At 42.3% G+C, this 19,528-nt stretch overlaps 2 protein-coding genes across 3 annotated transcripts; one reads left to right on the forward strand and one right to left on the reverse strand.

Annotated features, from left to right (window-relative positions):
- Positions 1-4,168: 4,168 nt before the first annotated feature.
- On the forward strand, positions 4,169-5,149 carry cart3 (cocaine- and amphetamine-regulated transcript 3). The gene is made up of 3 exons (XM_061046471.1): positions 4,169-4,387; positions 4,671-4,754; positions 4,860-5,149. Exons 1-3 carry the CDS (start codon positions 4,208-4,210, stop codon positions 4,965-4,967), a joined length of 372 nt encoding a protein of 123 aa, XP_060902454.1. The 5' UTR covers positions 4,169-4,207; the 3' UTR covers positions 4,968-5,149.
- Positions 5,150-12,598: 7,449 nt separating this feature from the next.
- Positions 12,599-19,399, reverse strand: cdkn2aip (CDKN2A interacting protein). 2 transcript variants are annotated; one of them, XM_061043680.1, is made up of 4 exons: positions 19,254-19,399; positions 14,105-14,354; positions 13,896-14,017; positions 12,599-13,780 (listed from the first exon to the last, which is right to left on the reverse strand). In XM_061043680.1, exons 2-4 carry the CDS (start codon positions 14,350-14,352, stop codon positions 13,236-13,238), a joined length of 915 nt encoding a protein of 304 aa, XP_060899663.1. In that variant the 5' UTR covers positions 14,353-14,354; positions 19,254-19,399; the 3' UTR covers positions 12,599-13,235. The 2 variants fall into 2 exon arrangements, with proteins under 2 accessions (XP_060899663.1, XP_060899667.1); XM_061043684.1 differs by lacking the exon at positions 19,254-19,399 and adding an exon at positions 19,028-19,219.
- Between the last annotated feature and the right edge of the window lie 129 nt (positions 19,400-19,528).

The following is a 19,528-nucleotide window of genomic DNA, read 5'->3' on the forward strand; positions in this document are numbered from 1 at the left end:
GATGTTTGGATCTGTCAGGTGATGTTTTCTTGTAATGAGATATATTTTGAAAATGGACTCTGTAATATAGTAGTGTTTGAATGTTTGAGTGTCTTTGGACTTTAAACGTATACAGAGACTGCAGGAACATACAGACAAACAGAGATAATTATAATAATAGTTAAAAAAATATGGTTATTTAAAAGAATCAGAGCTCAACACTGGACATGCTCCTTCAAAGCCCTGCGTGTTGTTTCATTAACTCTCCCTGAACAAAGAAATTAAATCTCATAAAGCACCTTCATTATCGCCTTCATTATTCATGAATAATTTATTCACTTCAAACAGCTGTTGTTTACAAACACCTCAATCCCTCTATCAGACAAAAACAGAGAGAGGGTGGGGGAGAGAGAGCGAGATGGAGAGATGGAAGCTCAGTGGACAGAAGGAAAAAAACATTTGAGTTATCAAGAAGTAATGAGACAAAACAATGACTCACATGTACACACACACACACACACACACACACACACACACACACACACACACACACACACACTGTATATCAGCTCACAGACTCATTAAAACGGCTGTCGATTCTTCACACTTTGATAAATTCACACTCACAGTTTGAACTCATTAACCTGACAGGAAACAGCCGACTTTAAATTAAAAAACATTGAAAAGAAAACTGGAATCAATGAAACAAGAGGTCACCTGATGAGGGTCATTTGACCTTCACAGTCAGCAGGTTGTCATTGACAAGAGAACCTCCAGAGATATAAACATGTACCATAAACTCCAGTTCCTCCACTGTCCACTAGAGTCTGTCTCCTGCAGTGAGTCAGTCCTCATAGAGCTCTATGTTAAAATGTCTAACTTTACAGCTGCAGTTCCTCCAGTGTCCACTAGAGTCTGTCTCCTGCAGTGAGTCAGTCCCCATAGAGCCCCATGTTAAAATGTCTAACTTTAAAGCAGAAATAACATGATATTGCTGACTCACTGTTACTGTCACAAGTTAGCTTAATGTTGGTTGATGCATAAATCCTGATGTTGCCAATGTAATTTTTGATGGACTCGTTCCACTCGTACTCACCTTTTTTGTGCAAAAGATGTCTTCTTTCAAATGTTGTGGTTGCTAACCTGAAGGCTGGTGCTAGCACTGCTAACATTAGCCACACTTGTTAAACCTGTTTACTTGAGGACACTGTGGTCCTTCTCGCTCTGAAACTTGACAGTTCATTACAACAATGACTGCAGAGAGAGCCTGTTTTTAGACGGGTCAGATACTCTGAATTTAAACTTGTGTTTGACAGTGAAATGAGTCAGAAGGAACATCCCTTATCAGCTCTTTAGGAAAAACTGTGTGCTGACTCACAGACCATGACGCCATGTCAGTTCTCAACTATCACCTGTTCAACTAGAAAAGCGTTATATAAGCTCAAGTCCATTTACCATTTACCATTCAACGAGTGTTCATCTACATCATCTTCTCATCATTAGCACCTTTTGGTGGCCATAAAAACTTCACATCTCTCTCCCTCATGACCAAAATGAACGGCAGCACTCCTCTCTCAGGCTCATGTTTACGAGGGGGAACTTAATAAGATTTGGTAATAATGTCAGTCAGATGGAGGTAAATGAGCTGACGTCCTCGGCTTTAAATGAGGGAAGGTTCTCCTGCAGGATGTGAGCCCGAAGCAGCGGAGTCAGAGTTAGTTCACAGACTAATGATGGTGGATGTGAAGGAAACGGCCTGCTCAAACTGAATGAAATGTTACAGTGAAGTCTCATTCATTAAAAGTGCAGCGAGACATGAGTCATGCAGCCTGCAGCCGCTCACAACTTCGTCTGAACAAACACACAGCAGAGATCAGAGCAGAGATCATGATCATTAACGAATAAGAGACAGGATTATAACAGGTAACGTGTGTGTGTGTGGAGGCGTGTGTGTGTGTGTGCTTTGCTAGAGGCTTGGTGGTTTGAAATAAATAAAATAACATCAACGCCACATGAAATGTTTTTAGTTCAGTTCAACGCATTTTAATTCACAATCAAATGTTTTATTCAGTTAATGATTAAAGATCAAGCTGCCAACTTACAGTGTTGAAAAATGAAGCTGATTCTAGAGTCCTAAAGATGCCATTCCTCCACTGTCCACTAGAGTCTGTCTCCTGCAGTGAGTCAGTCCTCATAGAGCTCTATGTTAAAATGTCCAACTTTACAACTGCAGTTCATCCAGTGTCCACTAGAGTCTGTCTCCTGCAGTGAGTCAGTCCTCATAGAGCCCCATGTTAAAATGTCAAACTTTACAGCTGCAGTTCCTCCAGTGTCCACTAGAGTCTGTCTCCTGCAGTGAGTCAGTCCCCATAGAGCCCCATGTTAAAATGTCTAACTTTAGACACCCATCCAGATGCTCACTAAAATTTCCCTGTGACTGCAAACTGAGCTGGCCAATCAGAGAAGAGCGGGCACATGGGGTGGGGGGCCTTAAAGAGACAGCAGCTGAAGCGTTTCAGGCAGAGGCTGAAATGAGGGATTTCACTGACTCCAGTATCAGATAAATAAGGAGGTTTTTGAGCTACACATCTTACAACTCTACTCAAGGTGTCTCAGACTGAAATCATTACTGCTAAGAGTGAGTTTAATAGATCTGCTTTAAACCTGAGGCTTTTAATGTGTCTCTGAGGAAATAACCATTCAATCTGAGCTCTGAATTGTTAATGAAACAGTGACTGTTGTTATTACATTCTGAAATGTAATAGGAACTACTAACTCACATCTCATAATGACAATAGATCATTTCAATCCATCAACCTTTTAGACAGTGCATACAGTGTATATATATATATGTATACTGTATATACAGTATATATATAAATACTGTTTATATATACAGCATAGAGAGAGAGAGAGAGCAGGGTGAACTAATACTGATGATGTGATTTTATATTGAAGCATTGATTTTATATTTTTCATAAATAGATAGAATTAAGTAAAAATCAAACCATATTTCTCCCTGTTTGATACCAACAATCTAAGTCTTAGACACCAAATGTTGAGCAACATCTTGTTTTCATTACAAATAGGTGCATATGCCCATTTTCCCCACTTCTTTTTGCACTTTTCATTGAACCCCAAGCTGCTTCGTTCAGAGAATGCAACAATATCTCAGGTATCAAATCAAAATCACATCACCACAAAATCAGTCTATACGCTGATGCCATCCTATTATATATCACAAATCCATCATCATCTCTTCCATCAGTCCATAATCTAATCAATAACTACAGTAAGGTGTCTGGCTACTCCATCAACTGGTCAAATTCCCATAACCACATCCAACTGGGATGCTGGGGCCGAGGACCCCCTCCTAAAACGTTCAGCCAAAGTTATTACATACCTTGGAATTCGTATCTCTCCAAATTTAAATGAATTATTCAAGCTCAACAACACCCCATTTGCAAGAAATAAAAGACATCCAGACATCCTGGAACATATTACCATTATCCTTAATAGGCCGCATTTCCACCATCAAAATGAACATCCTCCCTAAAGTTAACTACCTCTTTGCAATGATCCCTACTACCCCTCCCCCCGAGCTGGTTCTCCTCTCTCAATAGTACAGTCACTCATTTCTATTGGAAAGAGAAAACACCCAGAATCAAACTGTCTACCATCCAAAAACCCAAACAATATGGGAGACTGGGTGTCCCAAATTTCTACTACTACTTTTTATCAGACCAATTACTATACATCAGGCACTGGACAAACAACACCAACCCACCCTGGTTGGATATTGAAAATAGTTTATCTGAAAAATTACAAATACACACTCTCCCATTTATAGACAAATCCATTAAAACTCATAGCTGAATCATTGTGTTTCAGACGAAAGATGGACTCATTCCTCTCTTCCACACAATGAAAAGACGTTTTCGTACAGAAGTTTTGGGGATTCTCTGTGATGACATCATCAATGTTTTTATTGGTTTACAAAGAAGATCTGAAAGGTAGTTATAACATGATCAGCTGTTTGTCTTTAAGACCATCCAAACGTTCAGAAACAACTCGTCACTGCAGCTCCGTTGACTCTTTGAGGAAAGTTCTGCGGTGACTCACAGGAGGCTGCTACGCATGACACACACACACACAGCGGGGGGTGGAGCTGTGTGTGAGGGGGCTTCATATAAAAAGGTGTGTGTGTGTATGTGGGTGGCTGGACACGATGAGGAGCACAGGGAGCATGAGGAGCTGCAGGCTGTTGCTCTGCTTGATGCTGCTTTCAGGATCCAGCAGAGCCCACCTGACGGAGACCAAATCCCCGATCAGCGAGGACCAGCTGAGCCCCAGAGCACTGCGTCACTTCTACTCCAAAGGACCAAACCTGACCTCAGAGAAACAGCTGGTAAGATCACACCTGAGATTTAACCTGACCTCCGAGAAACAGCCGGTAAGATCACACCTGAGATTTAACCTGACCTCCGAGAAACAGCCGGTAAGATCACACCTGAGATTTAACCTGACCTCCGAGAAACAGCCGGTAAGATCACACCTGAGATTTAACCTGACCTCAGAGAAACAGCTGTTTAGTTAACTATGAACTCCTTCACGTACCTGTGAGGTTTGTTTACCTTTGAGATACTTGAGCCTGATGAATCTGAGGCTCTCTCTCTCCCTCTCTTGCCCAGCTCGGAGCTCTGCAGGAAGTTCTGGAGAAACTTCAGGCGAAGAAAACGTCTCCATGGGAGAAAAAGTTTGGCCAAGTCCCCACGGTGAGAAGCACGTTGTAATGATAGATTAGATATTGATTGATTTTAATTCATGCAGAAATAGATAAACACTCACTCTCTCTCTCTCTCTCTCTCCCTCTCTCTCAGTGTGACGTCGGGGAGCAGTGTGCGGTGAGAAAAGGCTCTCGGATCGGCAGGATGTGTGACTGTCCTCGTGGAGCGTTCTGTAATTTCTTCCTGCTGAAGTGTTTATGAGAAACACATACAAACACACACACACACGTCTTTTATTAAAGGTCACATTTGAATGAGAGCTGAGGAGCATGCTCAGTAACCACATGGTGTTTAACAGAGAGTCTGTGTGAGGCTTGTTGTGATGAGAAGAAGAGTTAAAATTTGTGATGTCATGTAAACAAACTGTAAATATTTGAGTCTAATATCAGCGTCTGTCCGTCATTCATAATTCATGTTCATAATAAAGAGCGAATCATGTTTTATAAAGCAGTGGACTCATACTTATTTTCTCTGATTCAGTCACATGATCACTTGAAGTTTGTGATGTTAAAATGTTTTTACAGCTGATATTATTCATATTATTCATCGTAACAGTGGTGTGCTGGGCAGAGGGGGGACAACAGATCAAAACAGTATGAACATATGAATTAGGAGCAGCTCCATCACTGAAACGATCAACCTTCAGCAGGTTACAGAGACGAGTTTGAGCTAGAATAGAGTCGGATGGGGCAACTCCAGAGTATATTAGGGCCACTCTAGAGTCTGTAGGGGCCACTCTAGAGTCTGATGGGGCCACTCTAGTTTCTGATGGGGCCACTCTAGAGTCTGTTAGGGCCACTCTAGAGTCTGTTGGGGCCACTCTAGAATCTGATGGGGCCACTCTAGAATCTGATGGGGCCACTCTAGAGTCTGATAGGGCCACTCTAGAGTCTGATGGGGCCACTCTAGAGTCTGATGGGGCCACTCTTGAGTCTGTTGGGGCCACTCTAGAGTCTGATAGGGCCACTCTAGAGTCTGATAGGGCCACTCTAGAGTCTGATAGGGCCACTCTAGAGTCTAACGCCTTCAGTTATTAGGCCTGCTCGTGGTACCTACGGTCTCTAAATGTACGATGGGAGGTAGAGCCCTCAGTTATCAGACCTGCTAGTGGTACCTACAGTCTCTAAATGTACTATGGGAGGTAGAGCCTTCAGTAATCATTCCTGCTCGTTGTTGTGGAATTTCTGTAGTTATTTAGATTATAATGTACAGACGTCATTAGGTTTATTCACTGTTCTCTAATGTCAGTCAGACCTGACAGAGTTCAGTTGTTATTAGAACACCAAGTACAGCTTAGAGAGTGTCAACTGTTCTTCCTGATATCTGCAAGGATGATTGGTAGACTTGTTGTCTGCTCCAGTGTTATAGACGTCACAGTTTAATGGGTGGGTCAATGTGACATGACCCTGATAATGATAATGTCTTTTAGGATATATGCGATGCCTTTCGAGAAGTTCGGGAGATGTGATTGAGCAAGACACGAGTACAGAAGTGTGATGTTGAATCATGTCTCCTTCTGAGTATTCATCTGATGCAATAAACTTTCATCAGCGTAAGCCATCTGAGTCAACTGAGTCTTATTGTGTGGAGTCAAGTCTTAGTAATTTCTTCAACAATTTGGCGTCACGAAACAGGATATCTACAAACAAAGACTGGTAAGTGCAAACAATTTTTATTCTTTGCTACTGCCATGTCTAAGTTTGACGATATCTAAAGAAACTGTAATTCGGATGAAATTATTGTAAGCTTGATAACATGCTGTTGAATAATATTTACATATAATAGAAATTGAATAAATTGTCAATGATTGAGAATCATTGATTGCTTGTATTTGCAAATTGGTGAGAGTTGGGCTGTCGAGCATCCTGTGGGGGTGTCTCGGATGTCTGAGCCAGCTGTTCTTTTTGAGCTGTGACTCGACACAGATAAGATCAAACTGTGAACTTATATCCTAGGGGAGACGTTCCGGGGTGGATTACTAAGAATTCATTTCAATATAGGTAGACCAGTAGGTGAAATCTGTGTCCGGCGGGACGTAAGACTCTGTAGTCATAGGGACGTCAGAGCGATAAGAGTTGTGTGCACAGTGAAGTGATTACCTCTGGTAGTTGTTCAATATTAACAGACCCAACACGTTTTTTTTTATTAAAAAAACGTATACATTGTTCTGAATATGCAAAGCTGAAATAAATGATAAAAGGTTGCTTAAGTGGACTCAGATGCGGTTGAAATGTTTATGCAATGTTCTAAATGTTTGATTGTATGTGCCTGTTGCTGCTGGTTTTGTTTAATGCTATAATTGCTTTATGCACGATGGGGAATCATCAGTCCACAACAGCGAATAAAACTGAATCTCAAAACAAACATAACAACAAAAGTAAAGATAAACGAAAACACATAGAACATCCACACACGCATAATGCTGCTACAGGTAAAAGCACATCACCCTTAGATGGAACACACTCCAACATACAGACAAGAGATGATTTTATCACACATGAAACATATCATTTTAATCAGATATACCCTGCCGATATGCCGGCAGGAGTTGTAGGAAGAGAGAAAGGCTCTGAACAGACAGACAGTGCTAGTATTAACACATATTGTATGATTTGGTCTTATTTCGTTTTTATTTTGGTATATATTTTGGTATATGACAGAGTTTAGGTTTCCTTGTTTTAAAGACTCTTATCTATCCTAGTGTTGCTTGGTTAAATTAATTTTTTTGTTTTAAAGTTCCTAGTTTAGTCTTTCGTCTTTCGTATTTCATGTTTTTATTTTGGAAAGTTTCTCTTTTGTAGGGAGTATTGTTAAATTCTTGAGTTCTCTGTGTCTTCAGTGTTTTGTGATTCATATTGTAGTTCTTGTCCAAGTGTGTCTTATCTTGTATTTTCTTCATTTCTGTGTGTTTTCCCTCCAGTCTTGATTGCCCTCATTGTCTTTCCCTGTGTTTGTTTACCCATGGCTATTTAGTCTCAGTGTTCTTTCCCTCTTGTTGTGAGTTAGTTGTTAGATGTTGTATGTCGGTCTATGTCAGTGTTTCTCAGTACGTACCAGTTTTTGACCTTTCATGAATTTTATTAGTTTGGACTTTTTAAGATATAAAGTTTTGATTTACTTTTGTTTAAAAGTAAAATTACGTTGGTTTTCTGGAATTTTCAGAGAATCTGTAACACTGTCTCATGTTGTTAAACTCGAAGCTAATGCGAAACTATCAAATATTAGGCAATACATTCTGCCTCAAAGAAATCAATTACAGGAATCGATGTTGTAGTTCAATCCCTTTTGATAAAGGTTTGATGGTTGAAACTATCAGCCCATGTAACACTCCCATCTTGCCAAACCCGAAGCCAGGCTGCCCTGATGAATTGAGGTTTGTGCAGGTCTCAAAGCTATAAATAACATTGTTGTGCCTTCAGTTCTGAATTTGTCGGATGTAAATTCCATTCTGGCAGCAATGCCTGCAGATTCAAAGTACGATACAGTCATTGATGGAAATTGAGATTTTCCTCCATTCCTCTGCATCCAGATAGCCAGTATCTGTTTGTTTTTAAATTCAAAGGACGAAAGCTGACATGGACCAGGCTTCCACTGGGATTTTCGGAATCATTGGTTAATTTATGCGCTTTGTGTCAGGCGTGATTTGCATGATTTGGAACTATCTGGTGGAAGTACCTTGTTGCAGTATGCTAATGATTTGTTGATCACTTCCCCTTTGAGAGAGGACTGCCAAATTGACTCTGTGTTACTGATGGAAAGACTGGCTGAGTGTGGTCACAGAGCTTCTCTGGCCAAATTGCAGTACTGTCAGCCTCAGGTTAAATACCTGGGACATGTGTTAAGCGAGGGACAGCGGCTGCTGTCCCCTGAGAGAGTCAACCTCCTTGCAAACATGTCCCCTCCGAGGATGAAGAAAGAACTGCTATCTTTTCTGGGAATGACAAATTACTGTCGTCATTGGATTTCTGAGTATGCTGCAATGGACTCTGTGTTAAGGGCTTCCACTGGACATGCTGCACCCTCTGTTGTGCAATGGAATGAAAACATGTACTCAGCCTTCCAAAATCTTAAGAGTGCTCTTATCTCAGCTCCCGCGCTGGGGCTGCCGGACTACACACAGCAGTTTCACCTAAATGTTTGTGAGAAGGAAGGATTTGCTTCTGGTGTTTTGGTGCAGAAGCATGGATCACATTACCGTCCAGTGGCGTATTATTCGTCTAAGCTAGGGCCGGTTGTCCTTGGGATGCCTGGTTGTGTCTAAATGGTATTTGTTCGTTTTGTGTGGTGTCTTGAATGTGATTGCAGTTGCTGCTGTAACGGTGTACTTTACTTAAAGTATTAATAGAGCATCCATCTATCTATCATCATGCCCATCTGACACCACAAATCTAGCAGGTTTTGTAGATTGAGAAGTTATTGAAGCACAGGCTCTACCTAGTGGAACCTCTGCTCAGACTGCAGAGTTGTATGCTCTTATCAGGTACTGTTCTCTAGTGAAGGACAAAGTAGTCACAGTATTTATAAATTTAAGTTTTGTTTTTGGTGCAGCTCACTCACACTTGTGTCATTTTCGATTTGAAGCACACTAAACACAACTAAAGAGTTCAGCCCTCATGAAGTTTTGACTGTTATGGACTGATGAATTCATGACTGAATATGTGAAATACTTAACAGAACAACTAATGAAGTTTGATTTATTTACAGGTATCTGACAGGCTTCCAAATCCTCAGATAACCCTATTCACCCTTTGCAGTGTGGAGATTGTGTATTAATCAAGTCGTTGGACAAAGTCTCTCTTTCTCCTAGGTGGAAGGGACCTTTCCAGGTGCTACTGGTCACCCGAACTGCCCTTAAGGTCGAAGGCAAGGCAGAATGGGTTCATGCATCCCGCTGCCGACCTGCTCCCTCTGGAGCAGGAACTTAGCTAAAGGCGGAGGGCTAGCTAGCCTCCTCCTCCTTCTCGTCTTGGGGGTCACTCTCTGCTGGCGAGCAGAGGAAATTACCTCTGGTGATTCTGATCTGGACATCAGGAGCTGGGGTGCAGAAGGGCCTCACAATGAGTACGAGGACTCTCGTATTCAGTCAGGAGTGCGTAGTGCTGATGACAAGCTGGATGTAAACGGACAAATGGCTATCTCTGAGCTCAGCAAAGACGTGAGATGCACCACTCTGATGAAAATGAAATCTAATGAGAATAAAGACTCTGTGAAAAGTATTTGGAGAAAAAATGACGGAAGTGAACCTGATGAGACTGTTAATCTTGATTCTGTTTCACCCCTCTCCAGACAGAAAAGAGAGGTGAATCCCGTATATATAAGATGTCCTCTAAATGTACTATGGGAGGTAGAGCCTTCGGTCATCAGACCTGCTCGTGGTACCTACGGTCTCTAATGTACTGTGGGAGACATTGAATTCACAGACAGACAGACAGACAGACAGACAGACAGACAGGCTGCCGCTGCTGCTCTGATAATCACACTGTTTGTCTTTGTTCCTGAACACACACACAGGATTCATCCTCATTGTTTCCTGTGATAATTACATCTGAATCTGACAGGGATTACATGGAGGACACAGAGAGACAGATCACACCTGCAGGAGGAGACCCCCAGGGACAGGCCGCTCACTGTCAGATAATTAAAGAGGGAGGGGGAGGAGGAGAGTTAGACTGATGAAGAGGAGGAACAGGATGATGAAGAGGAGGAGCAGGTGAGTGAGGATTCTCTGCAGCCAAGATGACGAGTTTAAAACATTCAACAGAACAGCTGCAGGCAGACAGGATTGTTACACACATACACACACACACACGTACACACACACACCTACACACACAGACACACACAGACACACAGACACACACACGTACACACACTTCAAAAAGATATGCAAACTTGGGGTGCTGGTGGCTCAGTGGTTAGTGCACGCACCCCATGTATGGAGGCTGTAGTCTCCATGGGTGATCCAGGTTCAAATCCAGCCTGTGGCTCCTTTCCCGCATGTCATTCCACACTCTCTCTCTCTCCCTGATTTCAGACTCTATCCACTGTCCCTTCTCCAATAAAGGCGCAAAAGCCCAAAAATGAATCTTAAAAAAAAAAAAAGACATGCACACTTTAAAATCAAATATAGACCCTGACGCCCTCTGGAGGTGAGACTTGGACCAGCTTTAATAAAACACTAAATGATGGCAGTATACAACAATATAAGATAAGACAGTGGTTCTCAATCTTTTTAGACTGCGTACCACCTCCGAAAATATTTGGCTCTCCAAGTACCACCATCATGGTAGATGTTAAAATACACTGTAGACCCTACACACATTTTACGCAGGAGGTTATTTATTATTGACTGTTGGCAGCCACACTATAGGACTACTAAGGGTTAGCGCTAGAACTGGCACTTAAACTAACACAACTCTGACATTTACCCAAATCAAAAAAAAGTGCAGCACAATAAAAATTAAAACTTTATACCAACAACCTGTTTGAGAATATTTAATCTCCAGTGTTTCCCACACAAAGACGATACCTGGGCCCAAGTATATATCCCACCTGTTCTTATTTAATTTTTCATTTATTCATAAAATTGCTGCGTGAGAGAGAGAGAGGGAGCGGTGGAGAGAGAGAGAGAGGGAGGGAGCGGGGGGAGAGAGAGCGTGCAGGCGCGCGCTCTGCAGGCTCCGTGCAATCAGAGCCTCTGTATTATAAGTCTCTGCGTTCAACATAGCAAAACTGCCTCTTTTTTTTTTTTTAATCCCTCTCGACTCCTGAGGAGTGTTAACACTAGAACCACCAAGACCGTGTGACGGACGGTTTGGGTTGTTGTTGTTTTTTGCGTGCGTGTGTGTTGTTCAATGATTTCCTCTATGTCGGGGAAACAAACCCAGTTGCAGAGAGGAGGAGGAGCATCAGTGTTTATCTCTTTATTTGCAGTGGTTTTATTAAAATGCATAGCCTAATATATCCAACAATATAATAGACTAAAAGTTAAGTATGTTTAATTATTGTAGAATGTTTTTTATCAACGGGAGACGTGGCGCAGCAGTAAAAAATGGTGCACTAAAAAAGCCGACAGATATTGTAAATTGACATGCGACATTTAAAAGGTTACCAATCCTGCTTTATGCTGATAGCCTATTTGGTTTGTAGATAAAAGTAAGTTGTATTTAACTTCATCAAAAAATGTCATTATTTGTGTGCTTCTGAGCACAAACAATTTTGGGCAGATTAAAGTTGTTTGTTGCAAAAACTAGATTAATTTACAGGGGAAAACACATTTGATATAAATACAACTCAATAGATACAAGACAGATAAGATAAGAGTATGTCAAAAAAAAAAGTCATTTTATGCTGAACAGGTTTTTTTTTTATATTGTGGAGATTTCTTTGCGTACCACCACAGGGAGCCTGCGTACCTACCATAGTTTGACAACCACTGAGATAAGATAATCCTTTATTTATCCCACAATGGGGAAATTTACAATATATAAATATATATATGAATCATAATTGGCATAGAAACCTCAGAGACTGGAGAATGTGTGTGTGTTTATAATCTGTGTGTAAAGATGATGAGCATGAGCAGCATTAAGTGCCAGTGACCCTGACAGAGCTTAATGAGACATCTGAACATTTTTAATCATCTCATGTCTCTGAACATCCTGTGACATCATCATCACCATCATTAATATGTGTAATGAGTGTTTGTGTTTATGAAACCTGATGGTTGTTATTTAAAGGCAGAGAGCTGTTTTTTTTATTTCAACAATCTTTATTTAAAAATGTAAAGAAACAGGAGCACTGTAACACATGAAGCACAAACACTGTTTCACTGTGTTCAAAAGTACATTTATTCATCATAATCAGACACATCCATCAAATCAAAGAAAGTAAAGTTCAGTCTGTGTGTGTGCAGAAACATGACAAACTTTAGTGAAATAAAAAAAAACCTCCCAAAGCTTCAGACCGCTCTGTATTTAAACTCTTTAAATCAGGTTAATCAACACACCACGTTGCCATGAAAACACCACTGTGCATCATCTGGTCTCCATGACGACAACACCATCGCCTCATCATCAGAACACGTGGAGGAGTGTGAACTAATTCAATCAGGATAAAGAGGGTTAAAGGTTAAAGGTTACAGGTGTGATGACGTCGTGCTCCGTCTCAGGTAAATATACACAAATCAAAGCTGATCACAAATAAAAACATATATAACAAAGTCTGCTTTGATCCCGACAGGTGATCCAACCTGTCAACACACCTGTTAGTTTGTCCTGGTGACTTTGTTTCTATGGTAACAGAGCTATCAGAGTAAAGACATGGGCTGTGATTGGACACATTAAAGGTACCTGTAGGTGTGAGTGACAGGTGACAGAGTGTGTTCCTGATCACCAGGAGGGATGTTAATGTGAACTGTGCACAGGGTCAAATACAGCCTGATTCATGAAGGGGTGGGGTTGTTTTGCTCTATGAGGGGGGGTCGGGGACATCGTCGTGCTCTGTAAAGGGGTAGCTGAGGGCGGGGGGGAAGCCCTGGCTGTGGGGCTGTTCGTCCAGCAGCACCAGGTCGTCCACATCTCTTCCATTGAACCTTCGTCTGCAGATCTTCACCGTCACCTTCCTGCCCTGAAAAACCTTTAACGCCTCTTTGGACGCCATTGCTTTGGCGGCGGTCTCGTCCCGCCCGTAACCCGTCCCCATGTAGACTGTCTGACAGCGGATCTCACACACGTATCCCTCCTTCTGAGCGCGCCCGGCGGGCAGGCCGGTTATGTCTTTCAGTGGAACGAACACGCAGGTGAGGGTCTGTTTGCACGACTCCACACAGCTCCTCAGGATCTCACAGTGGTCCAGGTTGGGGCCAAAGCCCCCCGCGGACACCAGCTTCCAAGCCACGGCCTTATAGAGGCGATTAAAGAACGGTTGGTGCTCTGCTGGAGCCTGAGGGAGGGGTCCAGATTTCTGACCAACACCACATTTCACCTTCTTTACACAGAGGTCAGTGTCGCCGTCTGCAGGACAACACATGACACACCACACACACACACACACACACAACAAACAAATCAGACACATAACACATCATGTTGTGAGGATTGAAACAAGAAAACAAAAATCTGTTTTTACCTGAGCAGGAGCTGCGTTTTCCTTTAGATGATAAATCTTTTGTAGTTTTATGAACAGGAGCTTCATGGACTACAATTCCCTCTCCCATCTCCCTGATCTTCTCCATCACAGCCTGAGGATAACTGGAAGAGGAGCACAGACACACAACTCGTCACCTTTACTGTCTGTGGTCCATCACAGTGTTGTGTCAAGTGTTCAGCTGTTCTTACCAGCAGCCCAGGAACACGTGGTTGGTCCACACCATGGACAGAGACAGTAGTCGGTCCAGGCTGGAGCTCACCTGTCCTGGCTGCACGGTGGGAAAGGCCTCCATGTTCCTGAGGATGAACTCTCTGCGGGCCAACCACTGTTTATTAGTCTCACAGTAACCTCTGAACGATTCCACCCACTGCGCCAGCTCAGGGTTCTGATCCAGGTACTCTGACACCGAGTCCTGACCGCTCCACAGCCCCGCCATACCTGCAGGATACAAAAACAAATTTCAACAAAAGACACACTGGGACAACTACAGACACACTGTAACTACAGAAACTGTAAATACAGACACACTGCAACAACAACAGACACTGCAACAACTACAGACACACTGTCACTACAGACACACTAACAACAGACACACTGTAACAACAACCACACTGTAAAAACAACAGACACACTGCAACAACAGACCCACTGCGACGACTACAGACATATTGCAACAACAAACAGAAATTTCCCCTTGCGGGATCAATAAAGTAAATCTTAATCTTAACAGCCACACTGTAACATCAGACACACTGCAACAACAGACACTGCAACAACAGACACACTGTAAGAACAACATACACACTGCAAAAACAACATACACACTGCAAAAACAACAGACACACTGTAACACCAGACACACTGCAACAACAGACACACTGTAAGAACAACATACACACTGCAACAACAACAGACACTCCAACAACAGACACTCCAACAACAACAGACACTGCAAAAACAACAGACACACTGCAAAAACAACAGACACACTGCAAAAACAACAGACACACTGTAACTAGACACCCTGTAACATCAACATACACTGCAACAACAACAGACAGAATGCAGCAACAACAGACACTGCGACAACAGAAAGAATGCAACAACAGACACACTGTAAAACAACAGACACATTGCAACAACAGACACTGCAAAAACAGACACACTGCGATGACTGCAGACATACTGCAGACATACTGCAACAACAGCCACACTGCGACAACAACAGTCACACTGTAACACCAGACACACTGTAACGACAATAGATGCACTGTAACGACAACAGACCGCTGTGACAACAGACAAACTGTGACAACAGACACACTGTAACGACAACAGACACATTGTGACAACAGACAAACTGCAACAACAGACACTGCAACAAAAGACACACTATAAAAACAACAGATACACTGCAACAACAGACACACTGCAACAACAGACACACTGTGACAATAACAGACACACTGTAACAACAACAGGCACACTGTAACAACAGACACACTGCAACAACAACAGACACACTGTAACAACAGACACACTGCAACAACAACAGACACACTGTAACAACAGACACACTGCAACAACAACAGACACACTGTAACAACAGACACACTGCAACAACAACAGACACACTGTAACAACAGACACATTGTAACAACAACAGACACACTGTAACAACAGACACACTGCAACAACAACAGACACACTGTAACAACAGACACACTGTAACAACAACAGACACACCGTAACAACAGACACACTGTAACAACAGACACACTGCAACAACAACAGACACACTGTAACAACAACAGACACACTGTAACAACAGACACACTGTGACAATAGACGCACTGCAATAATGACACACTGTAACAACAACAGACACACTGTAACAACAGACACACTGTGACAACAGACACACTGTGACAATAGACGCACTGCAACAACAGACACACTGTAGCGACAACAGACGCACTGTGACAATAGACGCACTGCAACAATAACAGACACTGTAACAACAGACACACTGTAACAACAACAGACACACTGTAACAACAGACACACTGTAACAACAGACACACTGCAACAACAACAGACACACTGTAACAACAACAGACACACTGTAACAACAGACACACTGCAACAACAACAGACACACTGTAACAACAGACACACTGTAACAACAACAGACACACTGTAACAACAGACACACTGTAACAACAACAGACACACTGTAACAACAGACACACTGTAACAACAGACACACTGCAACAACAGACACACTGTAACAACAACAGACACACTGTAACAACAGACACACTGTGACAATAGACTCACTGCAACAATGACACACTGTAACAACAGACACACTGTAACAACAGACACACTGTGACAACAGACACACTGTGACAATAGACGCACTGCAACAACAGACACACTGTAGCGACAACAGACGCACTGTGACAATAGACGCACTGCAACAATAACAGACACACTGTAACAACAACAGACACACTGTAACAACAGACACACTGCAACAACAGACACACTGCAACAACAACAGACACACTGTAACAACAGACACACTGCAACAACAACAGACACACTGTAACAACAACAGACACACTGTGACAATAACAGACACACTGTAACAACAGACACACTGCAACAACAACAGACACACTGTAACAACAACAGACACACTGTAACAACAGACACACTGCAACAACAGACACACTGTAACAACAAACACACTGCAACAACAACAGACACACTGTAACAACAACAGACACACTGTAACAACAGACACACTGTGACAATAGACACACTGCAACAACAGACACACTGTAACAACAGACACACTGTAACAACAACAACAGACACACTGTAACAACAGACACACTGTGACAACAGACGCACTGTGACAATAGACGCACTGCAACAACAGACACACTGTAACAACAACAGACACACTGTAACAACAAACACACTGCAACAACAACAGACACACTGTAACAACAACAGACACACTGTAACAACAACAGACACACTGTAACAACAGACACACTGTGACAACAGACGCACTGCGACAATAGACGCACTGCAACAACAGACACACTGTAACAACAGACACACTGTAACAACAGACACACTGTGACAACAGACGCACTGTGACAATAGACGCACTGCAACAATGACACACTGTAACAACAACAGACACACTGTAACAACAGACACACTGTAACAACAGACACACTGTGACAATAGACACACTGTAACAGACACACTGTAACAACAACAGACACACTGTAACAACAGACACACTGTGACAATAGACACTGTAACAACAGACACACTGTGACAATAGACGCACTGCAACAACAGACACACTGTAGCGACAACAGACGCACTGTGACAATAGACGCACTGCAACAATAACAGACACACTGTAACAACAACAGACACACTGTAACAACAGACACACTGCAACAACAACAGACACACTGTAACAACAACAGACACACTGTAACAACAACAGACACACTGTAACAACAGACACACTGTGACAACAGACACACTGTAACAACAGACACACTGTGACAATAGACGCACTGCAACAACAGACACACTGTAGCGACAACAGACGCACTGTGACAATAGACGCACTGCAACAATAACAGACACACTGTAACAACAACAGACACACTGTAACAACAGACACACTGCAACAACAACAGACACACTGTAACAACAACAGACACACTGTAACAACAACAGACACACTGTAACAACAGACACACTGTGACAACAGACACACTGTGACAATAGACGCACTGCAACAACAGACACACTGTAGCGACAACAGACGCACTGTGACAATAGACGCACTGCAACAACAACAGACACACTGTGACAATAACAGACACACTGTAACAACAGACACACTGCAACAACAACAGACACACTGTAACAACAGACACACTGTAACAACAGACACACTGTAACAACAACAGACACACTGTAACAACAGACACACTGTGACAATAGACGCACTGCAACAACAGACACACTGTAACAACAACAGACACACTGTAACAACAACAGACACACTGTAACAACAGACACACTGTAACAACAGACACACTGTGACAACAGACGCACTGTGACAATAGACGCACTGCAACAATGACACACTGTAACAACAACAGACACACTGTAACAACAGACACACTGTGACAATAGACACACTGTAACAACAGACACACTGTAACAACAACAGACACACTGTAACAACAGACACACTGTGACAATAGACACACTGTAACAACAGACACACTGTGACAATAGACGCACTGCAACAACAGACACACTGTAGCGACAACAGACGCACTGTGACAATAGACCCACTGCAACAATAACAGACACACTGTAACAACAACAGACACACTGTAACAACAGACACACTGCAACAACAACAGACACACTGTAACAACAACAGACACACTGTAACAACAACAGACACACTGTAACAACAGACACATTGTGACAATAGACGCACTGCAACAACAGACACACTGTAGCGACAACAGACGCACTGTGACAATAGACCCACTGCAACAACAACAGACACACTGTGACAATAACAGACACACTGTAACAACAGACACACTGCAACAACAACAGACACACTGCAACAACAACAGACACACTGTAACAACAGACACACTGTAACAACAACAGACACACTGTAACAACAGACACACTGTAACAACAGACACACTGTGACAATAGACGCACTGTGACAATAGACGCACTGCAACAATAACAGACACACTGGATATTCTTGTTGCCATGGTATCAAACAGGTATCGATATCGATTTTTTACCAGAATCAATGTTTAAAGGTGCGGTATCATATATTAACACTAACACGGTATGAGAATCACACCTGTTACAACACACACTTTGAGAAGGAAACACATCTGCAACAACAACACACACACACCTGTAACATAACACACAAAACAGAAACAACACACTGTAACTTACACCCGAATAATGACGTCGCATCATGCTAATTAAAGGTAACAGGTGTGATCTCGTACCTGTCAGATAGCGTTTTCAGACCACATACAGCTGCTGCTTCAGATGCTAAATGCTAGCTAAAGTGTTACAGAGTGCTACTTAAAGTTCAAACAAACGGCTACCTGAGGGATTGCTGAGCTAACAGTTCTAGCATGATCAAAAAAATATTGATAATAAGGTATCACGACATTTGACGCTCACTCAGTTTGTACGATGGAGTCATTTATACAGGTATAAAATACACACCTTATCCGATAAGTGCTGCTGGTAACTAGCTACATGACACAAAGATGACGTAAGAGATGAGGCGCTACGTTTAGCGGGAAGAACTACATTTCCCAGATTGACAACGGAATGCTTACTTTAGTGTTGTTTAGCGTACATGTGTTATAGAATGCTTTATTTGATTTAAAGCATCGTTTAAATCAAAGTAAACATAAGCTAAAAGCTCAAAAAGCTAAAAGCTAAAATGACTGAACATTAAAAACCCGCGCATGCCCCATGACGCTCTGCGTCTTGAC

The sequence above is a fragment of the Labrus mixtus genome, chromosome 1 (genome assembly GCF_963584025.1).
Source record: "Labrus mixtus chromosome 1, fLabMix1.1, whole genome shotgun sequence".
Classification (NCBI taxonomy): domain Eukaryota; kingdom Metazoa; phylum Chordata; class Actinopteri; order Labriformes; family Labridae; genus Labrus; species Labrus mixtus.

Coding starts and splice junctions, on each gene's coding strand:
- cart3 (XM_061046471.1), top strand. CDS start 4,208: ATGAGGAGCACAGGGAGCATGAGGAGCTGCAGGCTGTTGCTCTGCTTG. Junction 4,388..4,670: donor TGACCTCAGAGAAACAGCTG/GTAAGATCACAC, acceptor TCTCTTGCCCAG/CTCGGAGCTCTGCAGGAAGT. Junction 4,755..4,859: donor AGTTTGGCCAAGTCCCCACG/GTGAGAAGCACG, acceptor CCTCTCTCTCAG/TGTGACGTCGGGGAGCAGTG.
- cdkn2aip (XM_061043680.1), bottom strand. CDS start 14,352: ATGGCGGGGCTGTGGAGCGGTCAGGACTCGGTGTCAGAGTACCTGGAT. Junction 14,018..14,104: donor CACGTGTTCCTGGGCTGCTG/GTAAGAACAGCT, acceptor CTCCTCTTCCAG/TTATCCTCAGGCTGTGATGG. Junction 13,781..13,895: donor AAAACGCAGCTCCTGCTCAG/GTAAAAACAGAT, acceptor GTTGTCCTGCAG/ACGGCGACACTGACCTCTGT.